The sequence below is a fragment of the Lolium perenne genome, chromosome 6 (assembly GCF_019359855.2).
Source record: "Lolium perenne isolate Kyuss_39 chromosome 6, Kyuss_2.0, whole genome shotgun sequence".
NCBI lineage: Eukaryota > Viridiplantae > Streptophyta > Magnoliopsida > Poales > Poaceae > Lolium > Lolium perenne.
Window position 1 is genome coordinate 172,099,295 of NC_067249.2, and position 25,793 is coordinate 172,125,087.

At 47.7% G+C, this 25,793-nt stretch overlaps 1 protein-coding gene across 1 annotated transcript; it reads left to right on the forward strand.

Moving 5' to 3' along the window:
• The first annotated feature begins 13,411 nt into the window (after positions 1–13,411).
• Positions 13,412–25,246, forward strand: LOC127306932 (protein DETOXIFICATION 40). Its single transcript, XM_051337633.2, has 7 exons — positions 13,412–13,721; positions 21,949–22,580; positions 22,665–22,721; positions 22,820–23,058; positions 24,188–24,306; positions 24,403–24,489; positions 24,880–25,246. The coding sequence occupies exons 1-7, from the start codon at positions 13,473–13,475 to the stop codon at positions 24,961–24,963; spliced, it is 1,467 nt and encodes a 488-aa protein (XP_051193593.1). The 5' UTR covers positions 13,412–13,472; the 3' UTR covers positions 24,964–25,246.
• The last annotated feature ends 547 nt before the right edge of the window (positions 25,247–25,793 follow it).

The following is a 25,793-nucleotide window of genomic DNA, read 5'->3' on the forward strand; positions in this document are numbered from 1 at the left end:
TTTCATACGTGATGTCCCGAGGGGAAAGCTCTATTCCCCAAAGGGAGACACGACATGTAGCTTCTGGATTGTTTAAGATGTTTGATAGAGCCGCCTAATTGACCACTATTATCGGATGTGCCGAAAAATAGTGTCGCAATTTTTTGCGGTTGTAAACACTCCATATGCCAACTTCTGATACTGCGGGTACCGTTGTTTTGAAGGCGATAAAACTTCACTGATGAAATATACCGGCCTCTGGACTCCATGGATTTCTCTTCTTCTTCCCTTTCTACCACAAGAACTGTGTTGACCACCTGAGGTATGGCCACGATATACAGCAGGAGAGGTTCTCTTTCTTTTGGCTCCACCAGTATTGGGAGTGTCGAGATTGTGCACTTGAGGTGCTCGAAAGCCCTATATGCTTCTTCGTTCCACTCGAACTTTTCTCCTTGTTTGATGAGCGCGTAAAAGGGCAGCGATTTTTCTCCTAGCCTGGCGACAAATCTGCTCAGAGCTGCGACACGTCCTGTTAGCTGCTGTATCTCCTTAAGCTTCGTCGGCTTTATCATTGTCACAATGGCTTGTATTTTCTCGGGGTTCGCCTCAATTTCTCTGGCTGACACCAAGTATCCAAGGAGCTCTCCCGCTGGGACGCCAAAGGAACACTTTGTTGGGTTTAGCTTGAGGCGAAACTTGTCGAGGTTGTCGAAGGTTTCCTTGAGATCATCGGTCAAAGATAACCATTGCTTTGTTGTAATTACGACATCGTCGATGTATACTTGAACGTTCTTGCCAATCTACGTGGCGAGACACTTTTGCATCATCCTTTGATAAGTAGCTCCCGCATTTTTCAACCCATAAGGTGTTATAAAAGCTGTTTTTATCTCATCCTCTTATTTTAGGCGGATCTGGTTGTAACCAGAATACGTGTCCAGGAAGGAAATACGTTCGCATCCCGCTGTGGAGTCGATAATTTGATTGATCTCGGGAGGGGAAAGTGATCCTTTGGACAATGTTTAATATTGAGACACGTGAAGTCGACGCACATGCGAAGGACGTCAGTGTTTTTCTTCGGGACCAGAACTGGGTTAGCGTCCCATGTGGCCTCCGTGTGCAGCTCCTTGATGAAGTTTGCTTCTCGAAGTCGATTAATTTCTGAAAGCATAGCTTTGCGGTTTGGTTCCGAAAAATGCCGCAAAAGTTGTTTAATTGTCCTAGCCCTTGGATCCAGATTAAGAGGGTGCTCGACAAGTTCCCTGGGTACTCCTGGCATGTCAGCTGAACACCATGCGAAGATTTCCCAGCGCTCACGGAGGAACTCGACGAGCGCGCTTTCCTATGCGCTATCCATGTTTGTTGCGATAGCTGTCGTCTTCTTAGGATCTGTCGGGTGAACCTGTACTTCCTTTGAATTCTTGGTGGTGTCAAAGGTTTACTCCTTCAGCGGCCTCCCTCCATCAGGCATCACATCATAATCAGTTGTTAACCTTGACGCCATGTACTCTACCTGCATCCCGAAAGTTTCTGACAGCCGATGGAAATCATTGTCGCATTTATCTACCAAAGCAAAACTCCCCTTTACTGTGATTGGGCCCTTAGGTCCAGGAAGCCTCACAACAAGTATGTGTAATGTGGTACTGCCATAAATCTGGCATAAGCGGGTCGTCCTAGTAGAGCATGATACTGTGACGGAAAATCCACGACTTCGAACTCCAGCTTCTCTCTTCTATAATTCTCTCGAGTTCCAAACTGAACGTCGAGATTGATCTTTCCCAATGGATAACTTGATTTTTCGGGCGTAATGTCGTGGAATCGCGTGTCAGTTGGTGTTAAATTCACCAAGGATATGTTCATCTTCCTCAATGTATCTGCATGCATAAGGTTTAAGCTGCTTCCTCCGTCTATGAACACACGTGAAACGTCGAATCCTGCAATCATCGCTGGCAGGATCAGGACTGATTGCCCCGGTGGTGGAACTTGCTGCGGGTGGTCAGCTATGGTGAAACCGATGTCCTGACATGACCAATTCAAGTATTCAATCGTTGGTGCAGGCATCTTCTTTGCCATGTAAACTTGTCGCGAAATCACTTTTTGAGTCATATTGGAAGGTCTGCCCTTCTGAATCATCGAAACTGCTCCGTTGGTTTCGATATAAGGCCCGTTGGTTGGAGCTGCCGCCAATTGCAACTGATGTTGATTTTCATCCATAATTGCGGGTGGAGGTCGAAGGTGAATCTCACACCTTGGCCCCTGGGGGTTCCTGTTCGCTGCATGTGCATTAGTATGCCCTGTGTACCAATGCAATGCTAGGAAAGTTCGGCAATCCTTCTGCAGGTGACCCGACTGCCTCTTCCCATTATTATCGAGAAAGAAGTGCATTTGGCATATGGTCAGTTCAAAAGATCCTTGGGTGATAGATATAGCCTTTGGAATCTCGGTCCATTATTTTGCTTGCTGGGACGGGGAGCGTCCCTTTAATCGGTGTGCTACTCATTACTCCTCTGATAATCATCTCGATTATTACTTCCACTATTTACTCGGAAACCAGCCGATATTTGTCCAGGGCCATCGTAGTCTAAGAACTGTCAAGAAAAGCGTCGTCTATTTTGATTGTTTCGGTTGCGGTCGTCGTCAGATGACCTATGCCGTTTGTTTTGAACAACATCTTATCCATCTGCCCAGCGATTCACTATTTCCATGAGCGCTGCTATTGTTTTCGGATTAGTCCTTCCTAAATCCTCGATTAGGTCCTTCCTTCGGATCCCAGCCACGAACGCATCTATTGCTCTTTCGTCAGATATGTTCTCTGCCGAATTTTTGATAATGTTCCACCTCTGGATGTATGTTCTCATTGGCTCATCAAACTTCTGCCTGCAGGCCCTCAGCTGCTCTATTGACGCGGGTTTCTTGCATGTGGATAGAAAGCTTTTCACAAACATGTCCTCGAAAGTTTCCCAGCTCTCGATGGATCCAGCAAGCAGCTTTTTTATCCATGACCTTGCAGCTCCGCTTAAGTGGACCTGAATGCTCTGCATGCCAGTTGCTTTGGTTCCACCCGCCAGTTTTACTGTCTCTAGGTAGTCGACTAACCAGTCCTCAGGATCTTGCAAACCATCGAACTTCTTGTAGTTATCGGGCAATTTGAACCCAGATGGGACCAGAGTTTTACGAACTCGTCGAGTGAAGCAAGGGATCCCACACATATCCTCCTCATCTACTTCTGGTGAATGCCGACGTTCTCTCCTTTCTTGTCGTGCTCTAACGACCCGCGCATGCGTCATAGTATCTCTCGCATCACCCGTTCTTGGAGGATCTTGCACTACCACAGCGGGTCGTGGATTATTTTGCCTTGGAGCACCTTCGGGAGGTGTACTTGTACTTGCAAACGCTGTTCCCATGGCTCCAACTCCTGCCATAGCCATGTTGTACAACGCCTCTCTCGGATCTCCGGGAGGTGGCCTGGATGCCAGTATATAAGCCTGAGTCGCCATGTATCCAGCTTCCGGTGTTTTGGGGATAATGTTTCCTCTTGTGTCTATCGACATAAAAGACATGTCCAGGTTTTGGACTAGATGCTCCCTCTCGCCCTCAGGTATATGCTGAAGCCGAGATCTTCCTCTATCACGAGCTGCTCTATGGTTATCTGAAGTTCCTGATTGTCGACTTTGCTCAGCTCTTCGCCTACTTGATGCGGAAGCTGCAACTTTTCTTTGCTAAAGTATCACCCTCTCATTTTCCAACTCTCGACTAGCACGCACGAGTCTATATTGGTATGCTTGCAACTCCTCGACCGTAGCCGTGGTGGTCATCGGATATGTACCGTTCAAGGCTCTTGATGTTCTGTCCCAAGCTGCTTGCAAAAGTTGCAACCTCTAGCGAGGTGTAGGCCCGACATACTTGCTGCCTAAACCTTGCGTAAGATCAGGGGGATCGATGTATGGATTTCCCAAATCATCGAAAGCCTCTGATGTTTCATCCTCTTGACGACTTGGCTCACCAATCACGCAGACTTGATGTTATGTTGGCATTGTATGTTCATCTCCGGGGTCGGTGACACCGTCGTAACGATCGGCGAAGACCTCCCGAATAAGGTCAGATTTTTTGATGAAGTTGAAGTTGTCGATGCTTTCCGAGTCACTGTCCAGATCGGAGTCCGTGAACGACCCGAAAGACATCCCGCCTAACAGATTGGCGAGATCTCCGCCGGCGGCAGGCTTGATGTTGCTTGTCGACGAGATTTCGTCGTCGCTTGACGTAGTTGATGATGATGATCCCGAGATATCGGAACCAACCGCTAACGGTCCCGAACAGATCGGTGCTGCTAAACGATGTGAACCTTCTCTCCCGACGCAGAAATGGAAGCTCCCGAACTTCATCTCCATTGGCTCTTCCAGATATGCATATGCATCCAAACGGGCGGCAGGGTGAGGAAGAAAATGAATGAGACCAGTTTTGATCTGTTTACCTCCGTCCATCGCATTGCTTGCCACCGAAGATGTCGACGATGTTTAATGTGCCATCAAGATCAGCTCCTTGTCGCCTCTAATTCCCACATACGGCGCCAATTGACAAGGTATCGACTTGTCAATGCCTACAAGTTGTAAACTAGGGTTTCATGGCAAGTAGAGGGCAAGTAGATCTCGAAGGTTTCAGCCGAAAAGGTACTCGACTGCTGGAAAACTAGGGTTGTGTTGACAATGAAATCAATCCTTTCTTTCTCCCTCAACTGCCCCTTATATAGGAGGCGGAGTCGAGGGTTTCGTGATGTACAAGTTACAAACAGCGAGAGACTCTTTGAGTTCGTCCCGTATAGTTACAAGTCTTCATTCCTTATACAACTCTATCTCCCATATCGACACTTTATTAGGCTTCCGGGCTTTGTATTCTTCGAGTCATGGGCCTTCAGTAAACCCCAGGTACCTTCTTTGGCAGGCCCATTGGGTATGCCTATCTCAGCAAGACAACCAGCCCAAAATACAGTTCAACTGTCCAACATAGCACCACCATTTCACCATGCTTACTCGTGCACGAAGTTGGTAAACGTTTGAAGCCTTGCCTCAAGGGCGGCCTGTCTCTCTCTCGATTCATGTACCTTTATGTTAAGCTCCAATAGATTAGCACTCTGGGAGTCAACAAGATCTTAAAGGTCCGCTTTTTCCCTCCGCTCAGTCTCCAATAAATCAGCTAGGGTGCTCATATTTGATCGCGTGGGTTTGTGATTGAGTCCCACATTCTGAAGGAACATAGGTTTCTTTACTCTCTTACCAAGGACCTCGGATAAAACCTGGGTCTCATTCTTTCGCTCTCCATCTAGTGTAGGTTGAGACATCTCTTCTTCAATCTCAGCCTTGTTTACCAATAAAGATAGAAGACAGATTGATATAGATGAAGCAATGTATAAACTTCCTTTCAGTGATAACTCATTAAATGCTTACTCACCATAACAAGTTGTACTTCAGAGGAGTAGCGGTCGTCCTTGCTGCGGTGTGTGTCCCCAAACAGATCCACATGACTTGGTTGTTTACCCATGTACGAGTCTCCCTGAAAAAAACACATACATGCAACTAGCTTATGGGTTCTATAATGGATTTTGTGAATAATCAATAATGTGTAAGATTTTATATGTTGATGTGCAAGTTGATCACTATTTAGAGCAGCTCGATGCAGAGCATCTATATTGCAGAAAGAATCTGCAAACTTTAGCGCAAGCAACAATGTGCACAAAAGCTCCTACAAATAACTACCTACCAAAAAAGGAATTTAGTTTAAAATGCACCTGAGCTATCCTTCGCAGAACTAAGCAATGTACCTTCTTGGCAAAGTGAGCATCATGAAAATGATACCATGAGTTAGATATATTAACTATCTATGCCAAACATGTACGAACGCAATCAGTGATTCAAAAGACCAGCACATGCATTCAGCAAAATACAAGTTACATAGTAAATACCCATCCAACTTGTTGATGGAACTGTATACTCTATCATTCTATAAACAACACAGGTCTTGACTTACCAGATTTTCCACGTGTGTAGTTTAGCTACGCGACCCATTTGTTTGATGGAGCAGAACCTTAGAACGGTTGGTTTTATTTATATTGCTGATCCTCTGCATCAAAGGTAGAATTAATAACGCTATACATGTATATGCATGTACAAGTAAAAAACTTCGATTTAAAAAAATAGTCTAACAATATTGTGGGGAGACTTCCAGTGGTCCACAAGCCGGCACCAATTATCGTGAGTCGAACTAGCAACAAAACTTCCAGTCGACACTTCAGAAAGTGGAACGCCATCAAAGTATTTTTTCTTCATATTGTGCCGAAATTAACGGACACCATTCTGAAGATGCTTGTTGCATGCACCTTTTATGGTGACTGCTTCATGTCCATTGAAAATTTACCCTAGTGATATGGAAAAACATGCATAAGAATGACAATTTTTGATAAATAAAAGCATTATAAACAGTAAAGGGAGGCAAAAAAAAATACAGTTTGTAGATACCGCCATTTTTCCATAGAAGTCACACAGGAGCCCTGGGTCTTGGCGGTACTTCTTCCAATGCGTATATACAAGAATGTGGTTCCTGACTGCAATGTTGCACTCACTTACAAATTGCCGATAAGAGCTGATGTCGGCCTTATCCTCCCTCTTGTTATTATCAGAGGTAGCTTGGATCCTCGAGAACGGGTCAATTTGGCCAGTCATTTCCCTATGTTCGGTCCCCTTACCACTACACATATAAACAGCTGATGAGATAATAATGGTGTTACACTAAATAGGCTATGTAAGGAATAGACAAATTACAGGAATGTGCCTTTATCAACAGTGCCATTCTCGGATGGCACCACAGGGTCCTCGTCTGCTTTATCCAAATCATCATTTTCACTGCCCTGACCTGTAGCAATATTATCAACAAACAGGGGAGGCACACAGCCTTAGCAACCACAGCTAGCAAAATGCATGAAAGGACTTGCAGTACAACATGCTAAATGCAGTAAGCACTTCTTAGCACAACTTACTTTGATCAACAGAAGGAGACTTCTGACGACTAAAAACTTTACGACTTCTAGTTCTGCAATGGCTACTCGATTCATCTACATTGAAGTTAGATTCATCATGTATGTTGTTGCTGGTTGTGGACATGGATCTGGTAGTTCCACGAAGTGGCCGGTCTCGCAATTATCTTTATGTGCCTTCACACTGTGAATCGGTATCTCTCCTGGAAGAGGCCCTAGTAGTTCTAGGAGGTGGCTGCTCAGACAATGGTGTTTTTGTGGTTGCATGGGTTGTGACTCCTACTGGGACCGTCTTACTTTTACTAGCAGTAGTTATCGGCATAGCCTGGTAGGAAGCACAACTTGGATCAATCAAGCAAGTATAGAAAATATTAATTAGAATTCGCAATCGAACAACATTTATGTCTGAATTGATGAATATGCAGGATGGACAGAACTAGCACCTTAGTAAGCGAGGCATCATGTGGTAATGTAAGTTTCTCGTGATTGCCAGAGCCAAGATTGTCATCTTCAGTGTCTGTACCTCTCTGAATTGCCGATACCCTCTTGCGTTGGATATTGCACTAACCATTGATGGACCAGTGTTGTCTCCATTCAAAGGTTTCTTTTTAGCAACCTCTAACGACTTGTTGTGCGGATTCTTGATGATACTAATTGGTGAAATCTCTCTGGTCCTGCTGGCCTGGTAATTAAGTTGAGCAGCAGGAAATATATCAATCGATCGAGCATGATAACAATATGCACTTGCAATCAAACAATATATATACATCTGTATATACTAAAATATGAGAAGATGGAGGAACAAGCACCTTAGCTGTTGGGATGGTTGGTGGTTTCAGAGGATGATCCGACGATTGGTTGTTGTGTTGACGCGGCTTCTTCAAGATAGTAGAAACCACATTGTCAATAGTTGTGCTGGCCTGGTAAGTTGAACATCACAACATAGATTAATTAAGGGAACATGATGACAATTAGTTTGTAATCGCAAATCATAAACATTCATATCTCTAACAAAAAAGGACAATATATAGGAACTAGAACCTGCTTGCGCTGCTGAAGCGGCAAAAAGGGGCTATGACTGCTGCCAAGATCCAAAATCTTCAGAAAAATACGCATATGGCAATTTCTTCTTTCTGTCATTTTTGGAATGCTTGTTTTCTTTGCCCTAGATGGCTTATTTTTCTCCATTGCTAGCGTGAGAAATTTACATTTGTATGTTTTATACTTCTGCATAATTAATTCGTCCAGAGTCTCAGAATTTGGGATGTTTATTACCAGCATGATTTCTGACAGGTGTCACCGGCGTTTGGTGTTGTTTTTCTGCCGCAACTAAGATAATTAACACAAACATAAAACTTAGATTATGGTGTGTACGTGTGCCATGAATACAAATAAGAGATCAAACTGAAATATTGCAGCATAAACCACGAACCAAGGAAATCAAGATACAATATGCAGTTGAGGGACAAACAGGCTAATGCACAACGAGTTTAAAAACAAACTTATAATCCATAGGGATCGACCAAACAATCGCATACCAATAATAAGGCCTAGTTTGGCAACAAGGTTTTACTAAAATTGAAGAATTACAAAACTGAAGTATTTTAACAAAAACTACCAAGACGTTTGGGATCCCAATGACACGTATGGCCACTAGGTGTGGGTGTAGCCTAACCAAACCCGCAACCATATCCTGAAATCTTACCCGCTACCCGCACCCGCACCTTGGTACAGATTTTAACCCATACCTGCATCCGAACTGGTAAACAAATATGGATAATACCCACCCTGTAGTCCAAACAATGCAACAAGGCAATATAATAGCACAACATATAATAAAAGCAACAATATATATCATTCCTTAGCTGATTTACCAAACATAACATATGAAAAAGGAATAGCAAAACATACCACATACATGAAGAGAAACAACAATGTAACATACATATAAGAAAAGAAACAACAAAACTGTATGGCATATGAATATAAACAGCAAAACAACACAAGCTATGTGAAACAATCAGCATTTTAGTACAACCCAACATATATGAAAGAATACAACACTACAACCAAACATAAGTTACATAAGAACATACCAATATATAATTCAAACTCGTCAACCTCATAGGTTTACAGAAATTTAAAGATTACAATAAAGGTTCGAATGAGGTAACATAAAGGGTCGGTGTGGGTATGCGGGTATGGGTTTTGCATTCTCATACCCACACCCGCCATACCCATTGGATATAGTTTTTTTACCATTTACTTACCCATGGGTTAAACTTTTCTACGATACCATTACCCTAATGTGATGGGATAAGGTGACATGCTCACAACATGTCACGCTGCGCCATTCGGTTCAGGATCCCAGTCCTACCGTAATGGGTAAAAACCCGATGGGTAAGCGGGTGATGGGTACCCATTGCCATCGGGAGTTTGAGAAGTGTTGTTTTACTGTCTATTTGCTGCATTGTTACCATGCATAGGCTCTCATGTATTGAACAACTAGTTTGCTCCTAAAAAGTTAGCCACTTGCCGCTGCTGCATAGCCATTCCAATAAACACATGCCATGCATCACGAAAACTACTAGGATATCTATTTTTTCTCCGCTAGGCACATACATAACAATCAAAACAGCTGAACATGTGAAGTCATAGGGTGTCCCTAGCCAAAAACAACATTATTCGTTAGACCCAAAGGCAATAAAATATTCAATACTTCAATATTTTCATAAACTGAAGTATTTCCACAATACTTAAAAAAATAGAGCTCCCAAAGAAGGCCTAAATTGACTTACATAAAAATACAATACCCAATGCAAGACCGCTTGGCCTCGACATCGCAAGCGCATCAAGGGCGTTGTGCAGGCAGAGAGGGCTTGAAGTAGGCCGGCCGAAGGAGGCAATGATGGAGACGACTTGGCCGAAACGATGATGATGTCACCCGGGCGTAGTTCTAGATGCAACAGTGGCCGGAGCGCTCCGGCGTCTGTGTGAACGGTTGCGGAGAGAGAGAAAGGGAGGGAGAGAGAGATATAGAGATCTAGGGTTCGTGGAATTGGGGAAAACTGGATGGGAGGAACGCATAGGTGTAGGCTGGGTGTGTTATTCTGGCAACAATTTCTCAATTCCACATGAATACCCTTCAACGCCATGTCTCCAAACACGATGCTCTCAACAGAGTTACGATGTCGAGAACGCCGCCATCAGGCCGGTTCACTCGCAACCTAGGTTTTTCACCCGGAGACCTCAACCAAGCCGTAACGGGAGTGGGGAAGTCTCGACACACACAACGATCCCTCCAAGGAGGGGAACGACACCCACGGGCGCCATCGCTGCCAACACCGACCAAAGATGGGCGAGACTTTCGTTCACGTAGTGGCACACCTCCCACCGTAGCCACAAGATTGGGGCATCCGCCCTTGTTGTTCATACCGCCGCCACAGAACCTCGCCATGGTAGTCGACATATTGTGGTCCAGCAACGCCCCGCATGGTCGAGAAGACGCTCATGTCCACCCGAACGAGGATGCAGCCTCAGACCACCTCCAGCACGTACCATGCCGCCATCAACACGCTGTCCTCCTACTCCATGTTGACAACAATGCATGCGCCCCGCCCTTGGGGCCATATCGGCCCTGGAGCCAAGATCATGCTTGGGTACTCTCGCGCCTCCATTTCCTCCCCTCATGACAGCGAGCAATGGGAGGACGCCGTCGCAAGCCCGTAGCTCGGAGGAAGCTGGCCGTTGCGCTAGGAGCTCCCTCCTGGCAGCACTCCATGGCCGCCTCCACCTAGGTTGGGCCGCTCCGCGGACCCCAGGTCTCGCGCCGACGACCACCGTGCTCCCGCCTTGCCTGCATATCCGTCGAGCTCCGCTCTCAGCGCCTCCCCGCCATGCAACGGCGAGCTCCGTGACCTTGCGCCACCACACCACCTGCGCCATCTGGGCGACGTCTCCCTCGCGCGAAGGGAACCTGTCGGGGCGTGCCAACCCTGCCCGCCGTGTTCGACGGCCGGACACGGCCGCCACCACCGGCGGCAGTGGCCGGGAGGAGGAGATCGGCGGGGGATTTTTTTGTTAGGGTTTGGGGGCTCTCCGGAGCCGCTCGTGCGAGAGAGATCTCTCAAAAACGGGCCCCGCACGGGATGTCTATTCCTTTCTATTTCGGCAATCGATCAGTTACCAGAAAAGAAAATGACAAGTTTTGTCAGGGTGACTTTGGTTTAACTCAGATCTAGATCGACCTTGGTGTAGCCAGATCCTTGTTTTATTTCTTTCTCTCCATGTAGCTAAAACTGGCCTCCTCCTCTCCCGCCCCCCACCGCCGCCTCCTCCTCTCCCGCCCCGCTCCGAGCAGCCGCCCCCCGGATCGCCGCACCTCAGCCGCCGCTGCTGCCGGCCTCGGCCCCCGGCCGGCCTCGGCCCGGCCGGCCTTGGCCTTGGCCCCGGCCGGCCCGGCCGGCCCCGGCCTCGGCCACGGCGGCGGTGGCGGCGCCCCTTCCGTCGAACGACGAGGGGGAGGAGAGGGTTTCCACGGTGGCGTTCCATGGGAGGTGATGAAGCGCCGGTGGAGGAAGCCGGGCGGCACGGCTACTTGGCCGGGGCCTGATGCTCTCCGTCGGTAGCCATGGAGAATTCGATGGAGCGGTGGCGGCCTCCGCCCCGGTGACGGTTCAGTGGTGGTACGCATGATCCGCGCCGCCGTCTTCTTCCCTGGTGATCCGGCAGGAGGGACTGGTGGCGTGGGGGCTGCTGGTCTTGCTTTGTTTTTGGTGGCGGTCCTCGGGTTTCTCGCAAGCGAAGATGAAGATCTATCAGAGGTCAGTTTGCTTTGATCTGGCTGGAGAGATGAGTTCCGGAAAGCTCCGCTGGCGAATGGAACAGTGCATATTTTGCCTGCAGTTTGCTGGATCGGGTGGTATTCGGTCGCGCGCACCCATGTTTTTATTCCGACCGTTTGGTTCCGGAGAGAGCGCCGCGAAGCTATATTCTGTATTGACATCTGGTGACTTTTTGGTCCATGGTGAAGTCAGAAGAAGGAATATCATGAAGGTCGGATTGGTGGACTGACTAAAGGAGGTTCGAGTCAACGTGATGTTGAGGGATCTGCTTGGCGTTTCGGACTTGCAGCAGTGGTATGCATGTGGGGGCGGCAGCACAGGGAAAGTTCGGAGTCTTACCTCTCAGGGTGAAAACCCAAGGTCTGGCCTTAACTGGTTGTGTCTGGCAATGTTCTTGTTGGAGGCATTGTTTTGAGAGTTGGGAGTATCTTCAGGGAGAAATCCTAAGAGCATCTCCAGTCGCGTCCCCCAAACCGTCCCCCAAATCGCGCCGGATTGAGCGTTTGGGGGACGTGTTTCGTTCGTGCCGCGTTTGGGGGACGTCGCTCCCCAGTCGCGTCCCCCAAACCAAATTTCGCAAATTTTAAACTTAAGCGAGATTCATCCAAACTTGCCATATATTACATAGATTCGAACGAAATTTGACTAAATTTAAACTAAACCTAATCTAGAACCACTTGCGGCGGTCGGAGGCGTCGTAGTACTGCTGGAAGTTGTACATCTCCCCGCGTCCCTTGACCAACAGGGAAAACAGGGACGCCATTAACGTCCCTTGACCAAAGGTAGGCGACGGGGTTTTAGCCTTCCGTGCCGCTGACGAGTCGGCTCTGCCACTCCCCGTCTCGCTTTTCGTTGTGTCCGGCGTCCCCGGTGCGTCCCCTGTGGGACGGGGACGGGCTCGGGGCGCCGGACACCGTATGGGGGCGCGCCGGACAAAAATGGGCTTTGGCGGACGCGGCTGGAACGGTTTTTTTGTCCGGCGCGCCCCAAATCCCTTTGGGGGACGCTTTGGGGGACGCGACTGGAGATGCTCTAAGACCTTTGGTCGGGCGACGACGGCGCTGGTGCACTGTTTCCTTCTTGGAGACGTCGCTTTTGGAGAGTCTGTACTTCAGGTGTTGTCACGGTGGTGGTTGTATTGCTGTTGCTATGTCTAGAAGGCTATAGCGGGACTTTTATTTCTTAGTTTTCTTTTCTCTTTTTTGGCTGTGTGCATCCGTACTGCCATTAGGGTGGGGCGTTGTTGCAGAGGCTAGGTGTAATTGGTATCTTTTGATATTACGTAATATATTCCCTTTATCGAAAAAATGTAGCTAAAACTATCTGAGAAAATAGAAAAATATACTACAGCTACTGTCAAAAGAAAACAGAAATACTAGCTGGCCTTGCCGGTCAGATTATCAAATAAATTATTACTCTATAGAGTACCAACCTGTGTTCGTCAGCGTACAGACAAACCGGTCACCGCTAGCTGTCGCAATGAAACTAATAGGAGGGAGAAAAATAATCTCGTACAAGCAAATCTTGCAGAAGACAGTCGTCCGTTGCTATAGACGAGTCAGCAACCCGGAAGGCCAACATAATATACAAGGTGGATCAGCTCTCACCGTCTAGTCCTACCTACCATCATGGCCGCGGGTCGTCTGGAGAGCATCCTGACGGACACCTCGGTTCCGCTCGCGAAGCGCTCATGGGCGGCGGCGACCATCGAGCTCGGGATGCTGACGCGGCTGGCGGCGCCGGCGGTGGTGATGTACATGATCAACTACCTGATGTCCATGTCGACGCAGATCTTCTCCGGCCACCTCGGGAACCTCGAGCTCGCCGCCGCCTCGCTCGGCAACACCGGAATCCAGATCTTCGCCTACGGCCTCATGGTACGTACACATCACACATCTCACACCCGCTCCCTTCCCATCCTCTTTTCACCCTTAATTTGGTTTCCGAGGAGTAATAAAAACCGAAACGCTCAGTGATCCTGTCATTATGGGGCATCCGCTGACCGCTGTTATGGTGAAACGCTGCACCTGAACTGGTTTTTCTCCACCGAGACCGGAGCGTACTTCGAATCTTCGATTCTATCACAAGCTCCATCTTGACCGTCGAGACCGCGTATTAGGACTGTTGGATGCTGTAGTTCCCTCGTTCCCTGGAACCTCGGTGATGGTTGTAACCCACAGCTAGACAAAACTAACAAAAGTGTGGTTCCTAGATTGTCACTTGCCAAGAATGGTATTTTCCTAAATGAAGGTTAGATCATAAATTCTGCACCAAAATAATGTATACAGTTGTTTATTAAAAATATTCACAAGGGTCTTACAGGTAACACATCGATCAACTCAAAGCCACCTTTTTATCGACAAGAGTTGTGAAAGGAGTGGTCATGGTCGGGGCCATGTGCTACTCACATCATCTAAAACCTACGCACCGGTCTAGCAGATCGCACACACCGTATCTGCATATTACAGAAGTTGTCGATGTTAAGTTTCGTGCAGGAGAAGAGAAAGTCAGCACATGAATAGAAAGAAGAGCAAGCACACTTGGGGCATGTACAACGCGGGCTCTTAGCCCAGGTGCTAGGATAGATTTCCCAGCAGTTACTCGTAAATCCCATCCATGTTTGGGATTTTCACTTGCATTGACGCAAATCGAGTTCGTCGAGCGCTGGGACTCCATTTAGCTTTTGGATTAGCGCCCCCCCCCCCCCCCCCCCTACGCTAGCGCACCTACTAAGCGCATGGCGTTGGAAATTAGCCATGATAAGATTTCTCCGTGTTTATTTTTATGCACCTAAGCGCATGTACAAGCATTTACAGTTGTAGATGCCATTATGGATAAAAAGTCCAATACGTGGACAAAGAGGAGGCAACTATAATTTATAGGATACTTCCGATGTCAGTAACCAACTATTTTAAAAAACCGATCTTCACTTATACATTTCAACAACTCACCCATGTGTGACTGAAAGACAAGACAACACGTGTTAACATAGAGGTATGTCTCAAGAGGCCTACAAATAGACAAGAGAGGGGCAACATGCAATTTTTAGAATAAGTTGCAAAATCAGGACTCAAACTCAAGTTACCATGTTAAATTTAATGCACTAACCAACTATTTCAAAAGACCTATCTGATGAAAAGACAATCCATTTATACACTTCAATAGTCGTGGCCGTCTTCTGTAAAAACTCATCTTTAGGACAGAAATCTACGCATTGACCTTGCTAGGATTTCCATCGATGTCACCATGACGTAAGATAGCACAAGATAGCACCACCTTGCGTATGTCCATCATCACATGTTTGGAGTCAAGACCACACTAATCCACGCCGCCGATACTTGTTGTCTTCGATGCAAAAGAAATACACCGCTCCACCTCGGGACACCTTCAGCCAGTACGTGCTCCAAAACGATGCCACCAACAGGTCGAACGACACCAAAAGTGTTATCGTCTTCCGATCTGGGAGACTCAGATCTAGGGTTTCTCCCAAAACACATAAACAAAGTGGGAGGCAGCAAAACATTCGCATCGACATCGCCTTCAACAAGGTAGTGATGCTGGTGGCCGTTGCCATCATTTCCCCCCACCGCATCGAAGCCCTACTGATCAACATCCACGCCTCCCAGATCCTCCACGATAAGTAGTACGCCAAGAAAGACATGCCATCGGAGGTAGGTCACGCAACCCGACGGCATATGAGCCGCCAATCTACACGAGGGAGAGGTCCCCCGCACGAGAGCCAGGCCTCGCTGCCGCCGTCCGCCGCCCAGACATGACCTGACAGCTTCGCCTGGCCGGCGGCGGGGGTTAGGGTGGAAGAAAGGGGCGGTGGCCTTAGTTTAGGGCTCCGCCAGAGCCACTACAGAAGTAGGGAGGCGGGGGCTGGGAGTTCTAGAGAAATTCAGGAAGAGACATCAGAGGTTTGGAGCTGGATATCGACTGAAATTAGCCAGCAGTCACCTTTTTTTCGAAAAGGGGGAAAAATCGCCCCAGCTTCTGCATCCAAAGGATGCACACGGCTTTTTATTAGATTATTCGCAAACCTTACAAGAAGCAATACAAAAAATCAATCTCGAAGCCACCTCACTAGACCTACAATGGGATGAAGAGGGTGACAATACACCAACTGACATCATCCAAAAACCAAATGCCTTCCCAAACCGCCCAATAGCAGGTGAGAAGCACACCTAGTCAAGCAGACTCTCCGCGCGCACCAACGCACACGCCACAGAAGTTGCTACCGCCGTCTTCCTCGATTCCATCTTCAAGAGAGATCATCGCATTAACCTTGCAAGACCTGCCGTCGATGCCACCATGATGCCAGACGGCTCCACCATCCTGCACGCATACATCATACCGCATCTGTCGTTGATACCCTGCAGCACCATGCCACCGAGCCTCCACGCCAACAATGTGGTAGATGAATACCACTCCACCGACATCCGCCAACATCCAGCAGCTGCTCCAACAACGATCCCCCAGGAGGTAGAACGACGCAGGGCGCGCCGCCATCATCCGATCCGGGAGACCTAGATCTAGGGTTTCCCCTGGAGCACCGCTAGAGTGTAGATTTAGGCCGCGACAATGATGCCTTCAAGAAGGTTACGACGTGTAGCGCCGCCATCGCCCGCCAAGACCGGAGTCGGAGCACGGTTTTCACCGGTAGCCGCGCATCCCCACCTCGCCGAGCGTAGTGCCGAGGCAAGATGGTGCTGAGCCACCACCGCCGTTCCTCAGATGCTCCGCAGAGGACCAGCCCGCAGCGATCCGCCGCCGGCCCCCACGCAGCTGCCGTCGAGCCACCTTCCAAGCAGAAGTCGGCCAATCAGCCACCACCGCCCTTGCCGCCACCTGCCGGCGCCGCCCGGAGACGCGCCGCCACCACCGTCGTTCGTCGCATCGCCGCAGCAGGCCATGCCCGCGCTGACGCGCCGTGGCCCCCGACGGAACGCCACGCCCTGTCCCGGAGAAGACTGCTCGCACCCCTCCATCCGAGCCAGAGGACGAGAGGGCCTCGCCGCCGCCGACGCCAACCGGGCTTTGCCCGGCCGCGCCCTCAGGCAGCGGCGAGGGAGGAAGGGGAGGGAGGAGGGGAGCCGGGCGGCGGCGCGATAGGCATACGTGGAGGCCTCCGCTTCTTGTGAGTCATGTCATGACTAATGGCGAGAGGTTGATTGATTTGTTGTCCCTGTGTTTGGCAGTGTACTAGAATGCAAACAGACACATAGAAATCAAAACGGGAGTAGTCTCATAGTATTTGTTAATTGGGACAGGAGCAAAACTTGTGAGTCATGACTGAATCAAATGGCGAGGAGTTGATTGATTTGTCGTCCATATGTATGACAGTATTAGAATGCGAACAAAGACATGAGTAAAGATAATAGCCTCTTGAGATCCAAGCGCTGGATTTGGTGGCTAGAGCTTAGGGTGTTGAAGTGCTTGAGTAAATGCGTTAAAAGATGCTGGACAGGTCTCATCTATCCAACAATGTATAGTTAAAAAAGATCACTTCTTAATCGGTCAATGTTTAAAATAATAACTACTTAGGGTGCCGCCAAGTCCCCCGCCGCGCCCTTCTCTCGTCGCCGCTACCGCCGGCCCTCGACGCGGTGGCGGCGGACCCAGCCGCCAAAGGTGATTGGAGGTGGAGGTCGCCGGGATCCTCGCCATGGCCGCTAGGGCGGGTTTGGTCGGGTCATCGCCGTGCAGCGTCCAGGACGGCGCCCCTGGTCGGGGTGGAGGTGGAGATCTCTTCCCGACGACGCCATGGATGGAGTGAAGATGCTGGGCCGGCGAGTGGCGGTGGTGGTGATCCCAGATCTCCATCTAGATGTCTCCCAGGCTGCCCCCCTCCATCTTGATCATCGTTGCGGGTTGGGTCGGTTCCGGTAGAGGATCGACCCCGCATTATCGTCTCTTTTACCCTGTTGGCCTTGCACTCTGGGTCACTGGTAGGGTTTGGAGCGGCAGCTTGCAGGTTTCCTGTTGGTCGCGTGGGGGCTGCTCGTTCGGCATGAATAAAGGTGGTGGTCTTCGGATCTCTCTCGCGCCAAGACGAAGATCTTCTTTATGCATGTCCGTCTGGATTTGGATGGATGTTGAGTTCTGAAAGGCTCCTCTGGAAAATGTAATAGTGCTCGTGCTTGGAGTTTGCCGGTTTGGGAGGTATTCGGTCATCCGCACCCATGCTTTTATTCCGACCGCTTGGTTCTGGAGGGAGCGACGTGAAGCTCTGCTCTGTGTTGCCAGCAGATGACATTCTGGTCCATGGTGTATCAGAGACGGAGAATTTCTTGAAGGCCGGTTTGCAGGACTAGCAGCGGAGGATCGAGTCGTGCTGTTGCTGAGGGATTTGCTTGGTATTCTGGGTTCGTAACAACAGTATGCAAGTGGGGGCAGCAGCACATGTGAATTTCAGAGTCTTACCTTTCATGGTGAAAATTCAAGGTCTGGCCTTAATTGGTTGTGCCTGGCAATGGTCTTGTTGAAAGTATTGTTTTGAGAGCGGGGATTATCTTTAGGGTGAAAAACTAAGATCTTTTGATCGGACGAGGACAGCGCTTGTGCATTGTTCCCTTCTTGAAGGCGTCACTTGTGGAGAGTCTGGATTTCAGGCGTTGTCTTGGTAGTGGTTGTACTGTTTTTGCTAGGACCGGAGTACCGTAGCGGAACTTTTTTCTTTTTCGGTTGTGTGCATCTGTACTACCATTAGAGTACTGCGTGGTTGCAGATGCTGAATGTAATTGGTAGTTAACGATATTAATATATTTTCTTTATCAAAAAAATAACCACTTAGAGATATGTGATTTACAAAAACGTTTCTGATAAGCCACTTGGCTCATCAGAACCCACTCAAAGAACTGGAGATGGCCTGAAAACTGTCTCTACAAACTTCAAATGAAATTATGCTTTAAAACTGCATAATACGATCGAGGATAGAGTAGAGTAGCAGGTGCTGGTGCAGCAGGAGCTCGAGCAGTAAGAACAGAGGGGACCCCAAGCAGACCAGCTCCACACAGACGAGTCTCCTCATCCCGGAGCTCAGTCAACACCTCTTAGTTAGGGACACGACCCAGAGCAAACAAATGGGCACGGCGGGGCTCAAACTCCAGGCGAAGCTGAGACAGGAACTCATGGATCCTCTGAAACTCCGCATCTAAACGTATAGTCCGGCAACACTTGCAAGTACCACAAACAACACTGCGGAGTAAGTCAAGCTGACGCCAAATCACAACACTTTGGTGTAGAATTCATCAACAGTAGAGGCAAACTGTGGCTGAACACTCTAAGAGAGAACGAAAACAGTCCTAGCATCCTCATCACACCACTGAGTAAAAGCAGCCTGACTATCACGATATGGACCAAGAGCCTCTGAATAAGAAAGTACTTGCTGTTCATATGCCTCATCAGCAGTGGCCTCGACAGTCTTGGCTGCATCCTGAGCAGCCTGGGTAGCATCAGCAACAAGGGCATGTGGGACATGCGGTGGGGTAGGAGGCACGAGAGCTATGGGGCGTGGTGGACAGGAGACATCGCCAGTAAGAACGCTCCAAAATCGAAGACCACGCATATGGATGCGCATAAGAGCATCTCCAACATGTGCGCTGTATTTCGGCGCGCTATATGACGTTTCGACCGCGCTGTAAACGTTTACCGCGCGCTGCCCTAAATTTTTCCCCACCGGAGACGGTAAACTAGAGCGCCTTCGCGAGCGCAAAAAATATTCCTCCGCCGGACGCTCCAATATACAGGGCGCAGCGCCGGCAAAAACAACATTGGATCATATTTGTGTACGGAATGGATCAAACATAACATAAAAATTAACTGGAAATACGAAAATGTATTGCAAACTTCGATGCTATAATCAAAGTTCGACGAGCGAGTTGTCGACGACACCGGAGTGGATGTCCACTTGAAGGAGGAGGAGGAGGAGGAGAGGACGATCGTTGACGGGTTGGCGCCATTTTTCTTCTCCCCCGCCTTCCTCACGGCCTTCTCCTTCCTCTCCTTCTTACTCGCTGCTGACTTCGCCCTCCGCCCCTCGCGGTCCGCCTTCTTCGCCGCCTTCGTCGCCGCCTTCTCCTCTTCCTTCTTATCGTAGAAGGCCTCCATCGCGGCAACGTCCTCCGGGAACTGACGCCCACTCGAGGCGGAGGCGCTCGTCGCGCTCCGCGATGACGAGCCGCTGCTCGAGCTCGCGCTGACGCTGCTCGCGCGTGACGGCCAGAGGCGGCTGCGCGAGCGCTTCCACCTGTTGTCGCGTCCAGACGTTGTCGAGGTTCATCGAGCGACGGGAGCGGTCGCGGCGCCAGGCGACCGTGCCGTAGGCGCGCACCGCCTCGTGCACCATCTTGAACGTCCCGAGCCCGATGCGCTCGTCGCCGCTACGGATCTTGGCGTAGAATGTGCCGTTCGGCCGCGCGCGAACGCCGCGGTAGCCGGAGCTCGAGCGGCGGTGGGGCGGCATCTCGTCGCGAGGCTGAGCTGCGGTACGGAGCGAGGTGGGAGGCGGAGCGGTGACGCGGAGCGAGGCGGGGGCGGCGAAGCGACATGCAGGCTGTGAATATTCCGGGCGGTTGGGTGCGCGTGCGCGTGGCGTTTTACAGCGCGTGACTTTTTCGCGTATCCGCTAGAGGTTCGCGCAGGCTCTCCCGCGCGACAAATCGGCGGTTAATTTACCGCGCGCGACTTTTGCCGTGCCTTATTGGATATGCTCTAACGGGCAGCAAACTCCCCATAGTCGTGCCATAAAAATCATCTGACACCGATAAATGCTAACATAGCTCGCAAATGAAAATGCCATAGTGATACTGCTCCCAGTTTTTTTTTTTTTTTTTTTTTTTTTTTTTGAACTCAACCGGCAGCCTCAGATGTGATGAGCGCAACCAAGAAGAGTAGGGGCTGGCTCGCTGTTGGGCTCAGGTGGAGCACAGGCTGCAACGGCCGGACACGGGCGGGGACGGCCCGATTCAGGACAGGCACCAGCTGGGCACGAGCATCGGCGGCCGAGATCGAGCGGCGGCGGCCGAATCCGGGCAGAGGCGGCCGAATCCGTGGCAGAAGAGGCCAACCCCGGTCGGGCTGCAGCAAGATCCGAGCAGCAGCGACCGGATCCGAGCTGCAACGTCCGGAACTAGGGCCCGATTCGAAGCAGGGGCGACCAGATTCGTGAAGACGATGGAGAAGACCACGATTTCACTCAATCCCTATCAAGCAACAGGAGAGGGAGAGGTAGGAGCGGCCGGGAAAATCATCCGCAGCGACAGGAAGATAGCACGGAGTTGCTAAATGCTAAAGAAGCTAAATCTAAGTTGTGATACCACGTTGAGAATGGACAACTAGTATTTTGTGAGAACCGTACATGTGTGACAATGTGCGGAAAACCCCTTATACACTGGAGATTTACAAGAAAAGGGGCTATACATCTCTAACAATTGATACCACAACCAGTGTAGGTGCCTTTGAATTTTTCACATGCTTGTCAAAATTTATATGTAGTAGTACATATACACAACAGTAACATGTTTGTTTTCAGTTGCCCAGGAACTTTTATTTATTGTTTAATTTTCATTGTTCCTTGAATGTTTTTGTGTTTTTACATTTCTTATTGATCTCATTAGTACTGAAATTGAAAGGCACATTTGACATAGCTTATTTTTGTACAGTTTAGTGCAATATTGTTACTCTGTTAGGAACACTTGACCCAGAAGCCAAACAAATTTAAACATCCATCAAAGGTTGAAACAATTGAATGGTTTTCCTTGATCAAGGAAAAACACATTTATCTATGTAACGTGTAAAAGCAGAAATATGAAGGAAATACGGGACAAAGGTTGAACTCCAAATTAATAAATTTGACGAAGAAAAATGGGCTCCATGAAACTCTGAATGCGGGAAAAAGAGGAACGAAATGATGCACTTCGATGGATCATCTAAACCATAATTTGCTCTCAATATTCTAAAATAATGATTGGTACCACTTGTTCCATCATAATTACTTTCCTCGCTGTTAGTTTAGCTACTTGTTGTACCACCTAATTCTGAACTACATGTTACATATTGCAGTACAATTCATGACAGTGACAAGGCATTTTGTGTTTGCAGCTTGGCATGGGTAGTGCAGTGGAGACTCTCTGCGGACAAGCCTACGGCGCACGGAAGTACGAAATGCTTGGGACTTATCTACAACGCTCTGCCGTGCTCCTGTGCTGCACCGGCATACCGCTTGCGGTGATCTATGCTTTCTCCGAACCAATCCTCCTATTCCTTGGACAGTCACCAGAGATCGCCCGTGCCGCGTCGATTTTCGTGTACGGCCTGATACCTCAAATCTTTGCCTACGCTTTCAATTTCCCAATCCAGAAGTTCCTGCAGGCTCAGAGCATTGTCTTGCCAAGTGCTTACATCTCAACCGCAACGCTAGCGTTGCACCTGCTTCTGAGCTGGGTTGTCATTTACAAGGCTGGGATGGGGCTGCTTGGTGCTTCCCTGGTGCTGAGTCTGAGCTGGTGGATCATTGTGGCGGCGCAGTTTGCCTACATTGTCATGAGCCCAACGTGCCGGCATACATGGACCGGATTCACCTGGCAAGCCTTCTCTGGCTTGACGGATTTTATGAAGCTCTCAGCGGCGTCTGCAGTTATGCTGTGCCTCGAGGCATGGTACTTTCAGGTCCTCGTGCTCATAGCCGGCTTGCTCCCCAACCCTGAACTTGCCTTGGATTCCCTATCTGTATGGTCAGTACCACTCGTCTATAAGTCTTACTGTTTTACTACCGAGTAATCAGAGTTGGTGCTAACATGCGATTGTATCTGGTGCAGTATGACTATTGCTGGTTGGGTTTTCATGATCTCAGTAGGTTTCAATGCCGCTGCAAGGTTCGCAAGTCTAAACTCAATGACTAGATAACATTTAACTTCAGTTGCTTAGTGAGGGGACTGATAGCCGCGAACTCTAACTAATGAGTACTTTTCAGTGTAAGAGTGAGCAATGAGCTTGGTGCCGGCAACCCGAAGTCAGCATTTTTCTCAGTGTGGGTCGTCACCATGCTCTGTGGAACGATCACCGTCATCCTTGCTATTGTGATCCTCTGTCTTCGTAACTACATCAGCTACTTATTCACAGAGGGTGAAACAGTTTCCAACGCGGTGGCCGATCTCTGCCCGCTGCTTGCCACAACGCTCATTCTCAATGGCATCCAACCTGTTCTCTCAGGTAAATTCAGAAAGTTTTTGCATGTGCTCACATGAGGTGTCTTGATTCTTGAGCGCTCCATCCCAAAACGTCTTGTATTTAGGAACAAAGGTTGCAGTTCATTGGTAAAACATCCAAAACAATCGTTCTATTTGTCCATTTTCACTACATAATTCTAATAGATGTGGAATTTCATATCTCCATGTATATTTCATTTTCATTCCATTTATTGTGCCAGGACGATGGTGGTTGATTTCTGAAATATCCCATTTACTATTTTAAACTGATCTATATTTTGGCTAAAGTTACTAACTCTGTTAATGTAACACATGGCAAGATCACATTTAATTAGGAAGTATTTACAAATATATAACAGATGGCAAACACTTCTATTCGAAATGACTATAAGCTTTTGCATATTTATATTAGCATAAATCTGCATTCTATGACAATGACTATGTATTCACATACATCAAGTATTGGGGGCAACTCTTATCATTTTCTTGAAAGCAAGGCACTTCTGTCTTGTTTGTAAACAAAGGGCACCAATTTATTTCAAGGTGCAATGATCTCTTCTAAGTTCCATGCATATCATTTGTACTTGAATTTTGCTAATTAAAGGACATTGGATAATTCGAATTTTGAAGGAATCTCTTCATTAGGAATTTAATGTATAGATCTTGTTTGCTTTGTAGAATTAGAAACCATACAAATTCTTCCTTGCATGCGTTTCAACAGTATAATTTTCTTTAGGTCTAATGTCATGAAATTTTTCCTTCCTTTCAATGACAGCTATGTCTATTTTTCATTTCATTTTCCTACAATAGAAACTATTATGCATACCATGTTCTAGAGTTCCATATTTTCCCTATTCATGCATTTTCTTATTTCTGTAGGATTCAGTACGTCATGTGATATCGATTCTAAGTTTTTCCTAGTACTGGATTTTCAAAGTTCTGTGAACCAAAGAGACCCTAATTTGCAAGCCACCGACTATGCACAAACTATTGCGTCTATTTATTTCTTATTTTTCTGCGATGGAAACTATTGTGTGTATCATGTTATAGAGTTCCATATTTCCCCCTCTGTGGCAACAGATATATATGGTGAATTGGTGATTGAACGTTACTAACATAAATAGCGATATCAGGTGTTGCTGTTGGATGTGGATGGCAACAGTTTGTTGCTTACGTGAACATTGGTTGTTACTACATAGTAGGCGTTCCCCTTGGTGTTGTTCTAGGTTTTGTCTTCAAGCTCGGCGTAAAGGTGGTGGATATATCTGTAAACTGTTCATACATACCTCATACCGTGGTCTTCAGTTCTATGCTCTAAACTTCTATTTCGTGTTATGCCTACCGACAGGGCATTTGGGGTGGCATGATTGGAGGTACGGTCATGCAGACGGCCATTCTTCTATGGGTCACCATCAGAACTGATTGGAACAAAGAGGTACCTGTTACTAAACCTACAGAGAAGAAAGATTTGTTTTTCATTTCTATTTTGCACAAACGTACTACTTATTGCAAAGGGAATTAACTACATGAGGTCCAGATTCAAGCTACCTTCCTCTGTCTCCATGGCTGTTGTCATGAATGTTATATGTAGCCTCTAGTTTGCTTATCTTCCATCCTTGTGCAAACTTATCACAGCTCGAAAATATGTGCGGACAAGATTTTTTTTTAATAATATACTCGCCATTCATATAGAAGAGAATTTCTTATGATAACTAAGCAGAGGCGGAATTTTTTTTCCAGAATTTCTTTTGTCCTGATAACTGTATCTTCCATCCTGGTGCAAACTATGTGTAACTGTATTTTCTTCCGTTTGCACAACCTTCAGGTGGAGGAGGCACAAAAAAGATTGAACAGGTGGGAGGATAAGAAGGAGCCCCTTCTGGCAGATGTGAGGAAGGATGATAACTAAGCAGAGGCGGAAATTTTCTATGACCTGACAAGCATTTGAAAAATTTATATATCTAAGTAACTAAGCAGGGGATCATCTAGCCAAACAGCAGGGCTAGAGAATTTAGCCAGACAAGCTAGTTCATGTGCTACACAATTTGCTTCTCGATTTACGTATTCATATTCTGCCTTGACTAGTTCCTTTTCCACGTGATAGCAGTCATCAAAGATCAGCAAGCAATAAGCCTTACTTTAAGGTGTGACATTCATGCGATAAGACATCATGAACTGAGGCAATTCTAGAATTGTGGACTGCTACAAACTGACATTTACTACCTCCATCCCAAGACTTAAGGTCTATATTTATTTTTCAGAATGTCAAACTATGTTAAGTTTGACTAAGTTTTTATAAAAAATCATTGACATGAAAAATACAAAATCAGTATCATTAGATAGATAATGAAATATATTTTCATATGGTACCTACAAAATATCATATTTATTCATAAATTCTTCTAAAAGTTTGATCAAACTTTACTTCGTTTGACTTTCTGAAAAAAATATAAGCCTTAAGCCTTGGGATGGAGTTAGTATTATTCAGCGCAATATCTCCTGTAGTCCCCTCGAGTGTATCAGTTTCAAATCCAGCCTCTACGTTTATCTTGATAGTCTCTCGGAGGTTTAGTCTAGCTTCCTTTCTTCACAACTGGCCTAGCCGAATAACCAGATGTGTAGTTAGCCAGCAAGGAGGAGATGGCTATTGCATTTCGATCGGGGGTTTGTACCTTCTCACCATGTACCGCCTGCTGGAGCTCTCAGGAAAGATACCAAGCAGCGATAGCAAATAACCCG

What these genes read in the sequence shown, in the direction of transcription:
- LOC127306932 (XM_051337633.2), top strand. Translation starts at nt 13,473, where the DNA reads ATGGCCGCGGGTCGTCTGGAGAGCATCCTGACGGACACCTCGGTTCCG. An exon ending in TTGGATTCCCTATCTGTATG is followed by an intron (nt 22,581 to 22,664) that starts GTCAGTACCACT and finishes TATCTGGTGCAG; the next exon opens with TATGACTATTGCTGGTTGGG. An exon ending in GGTTTCAATGCCGCTGCAAG is followed by an intron (nt 22,722 to 22,819) that starts GTTCGCAAGTCT and finishes AGTACTTTTCAG; the next exon opens with TGTAAGAGTGAGCAATGAGC.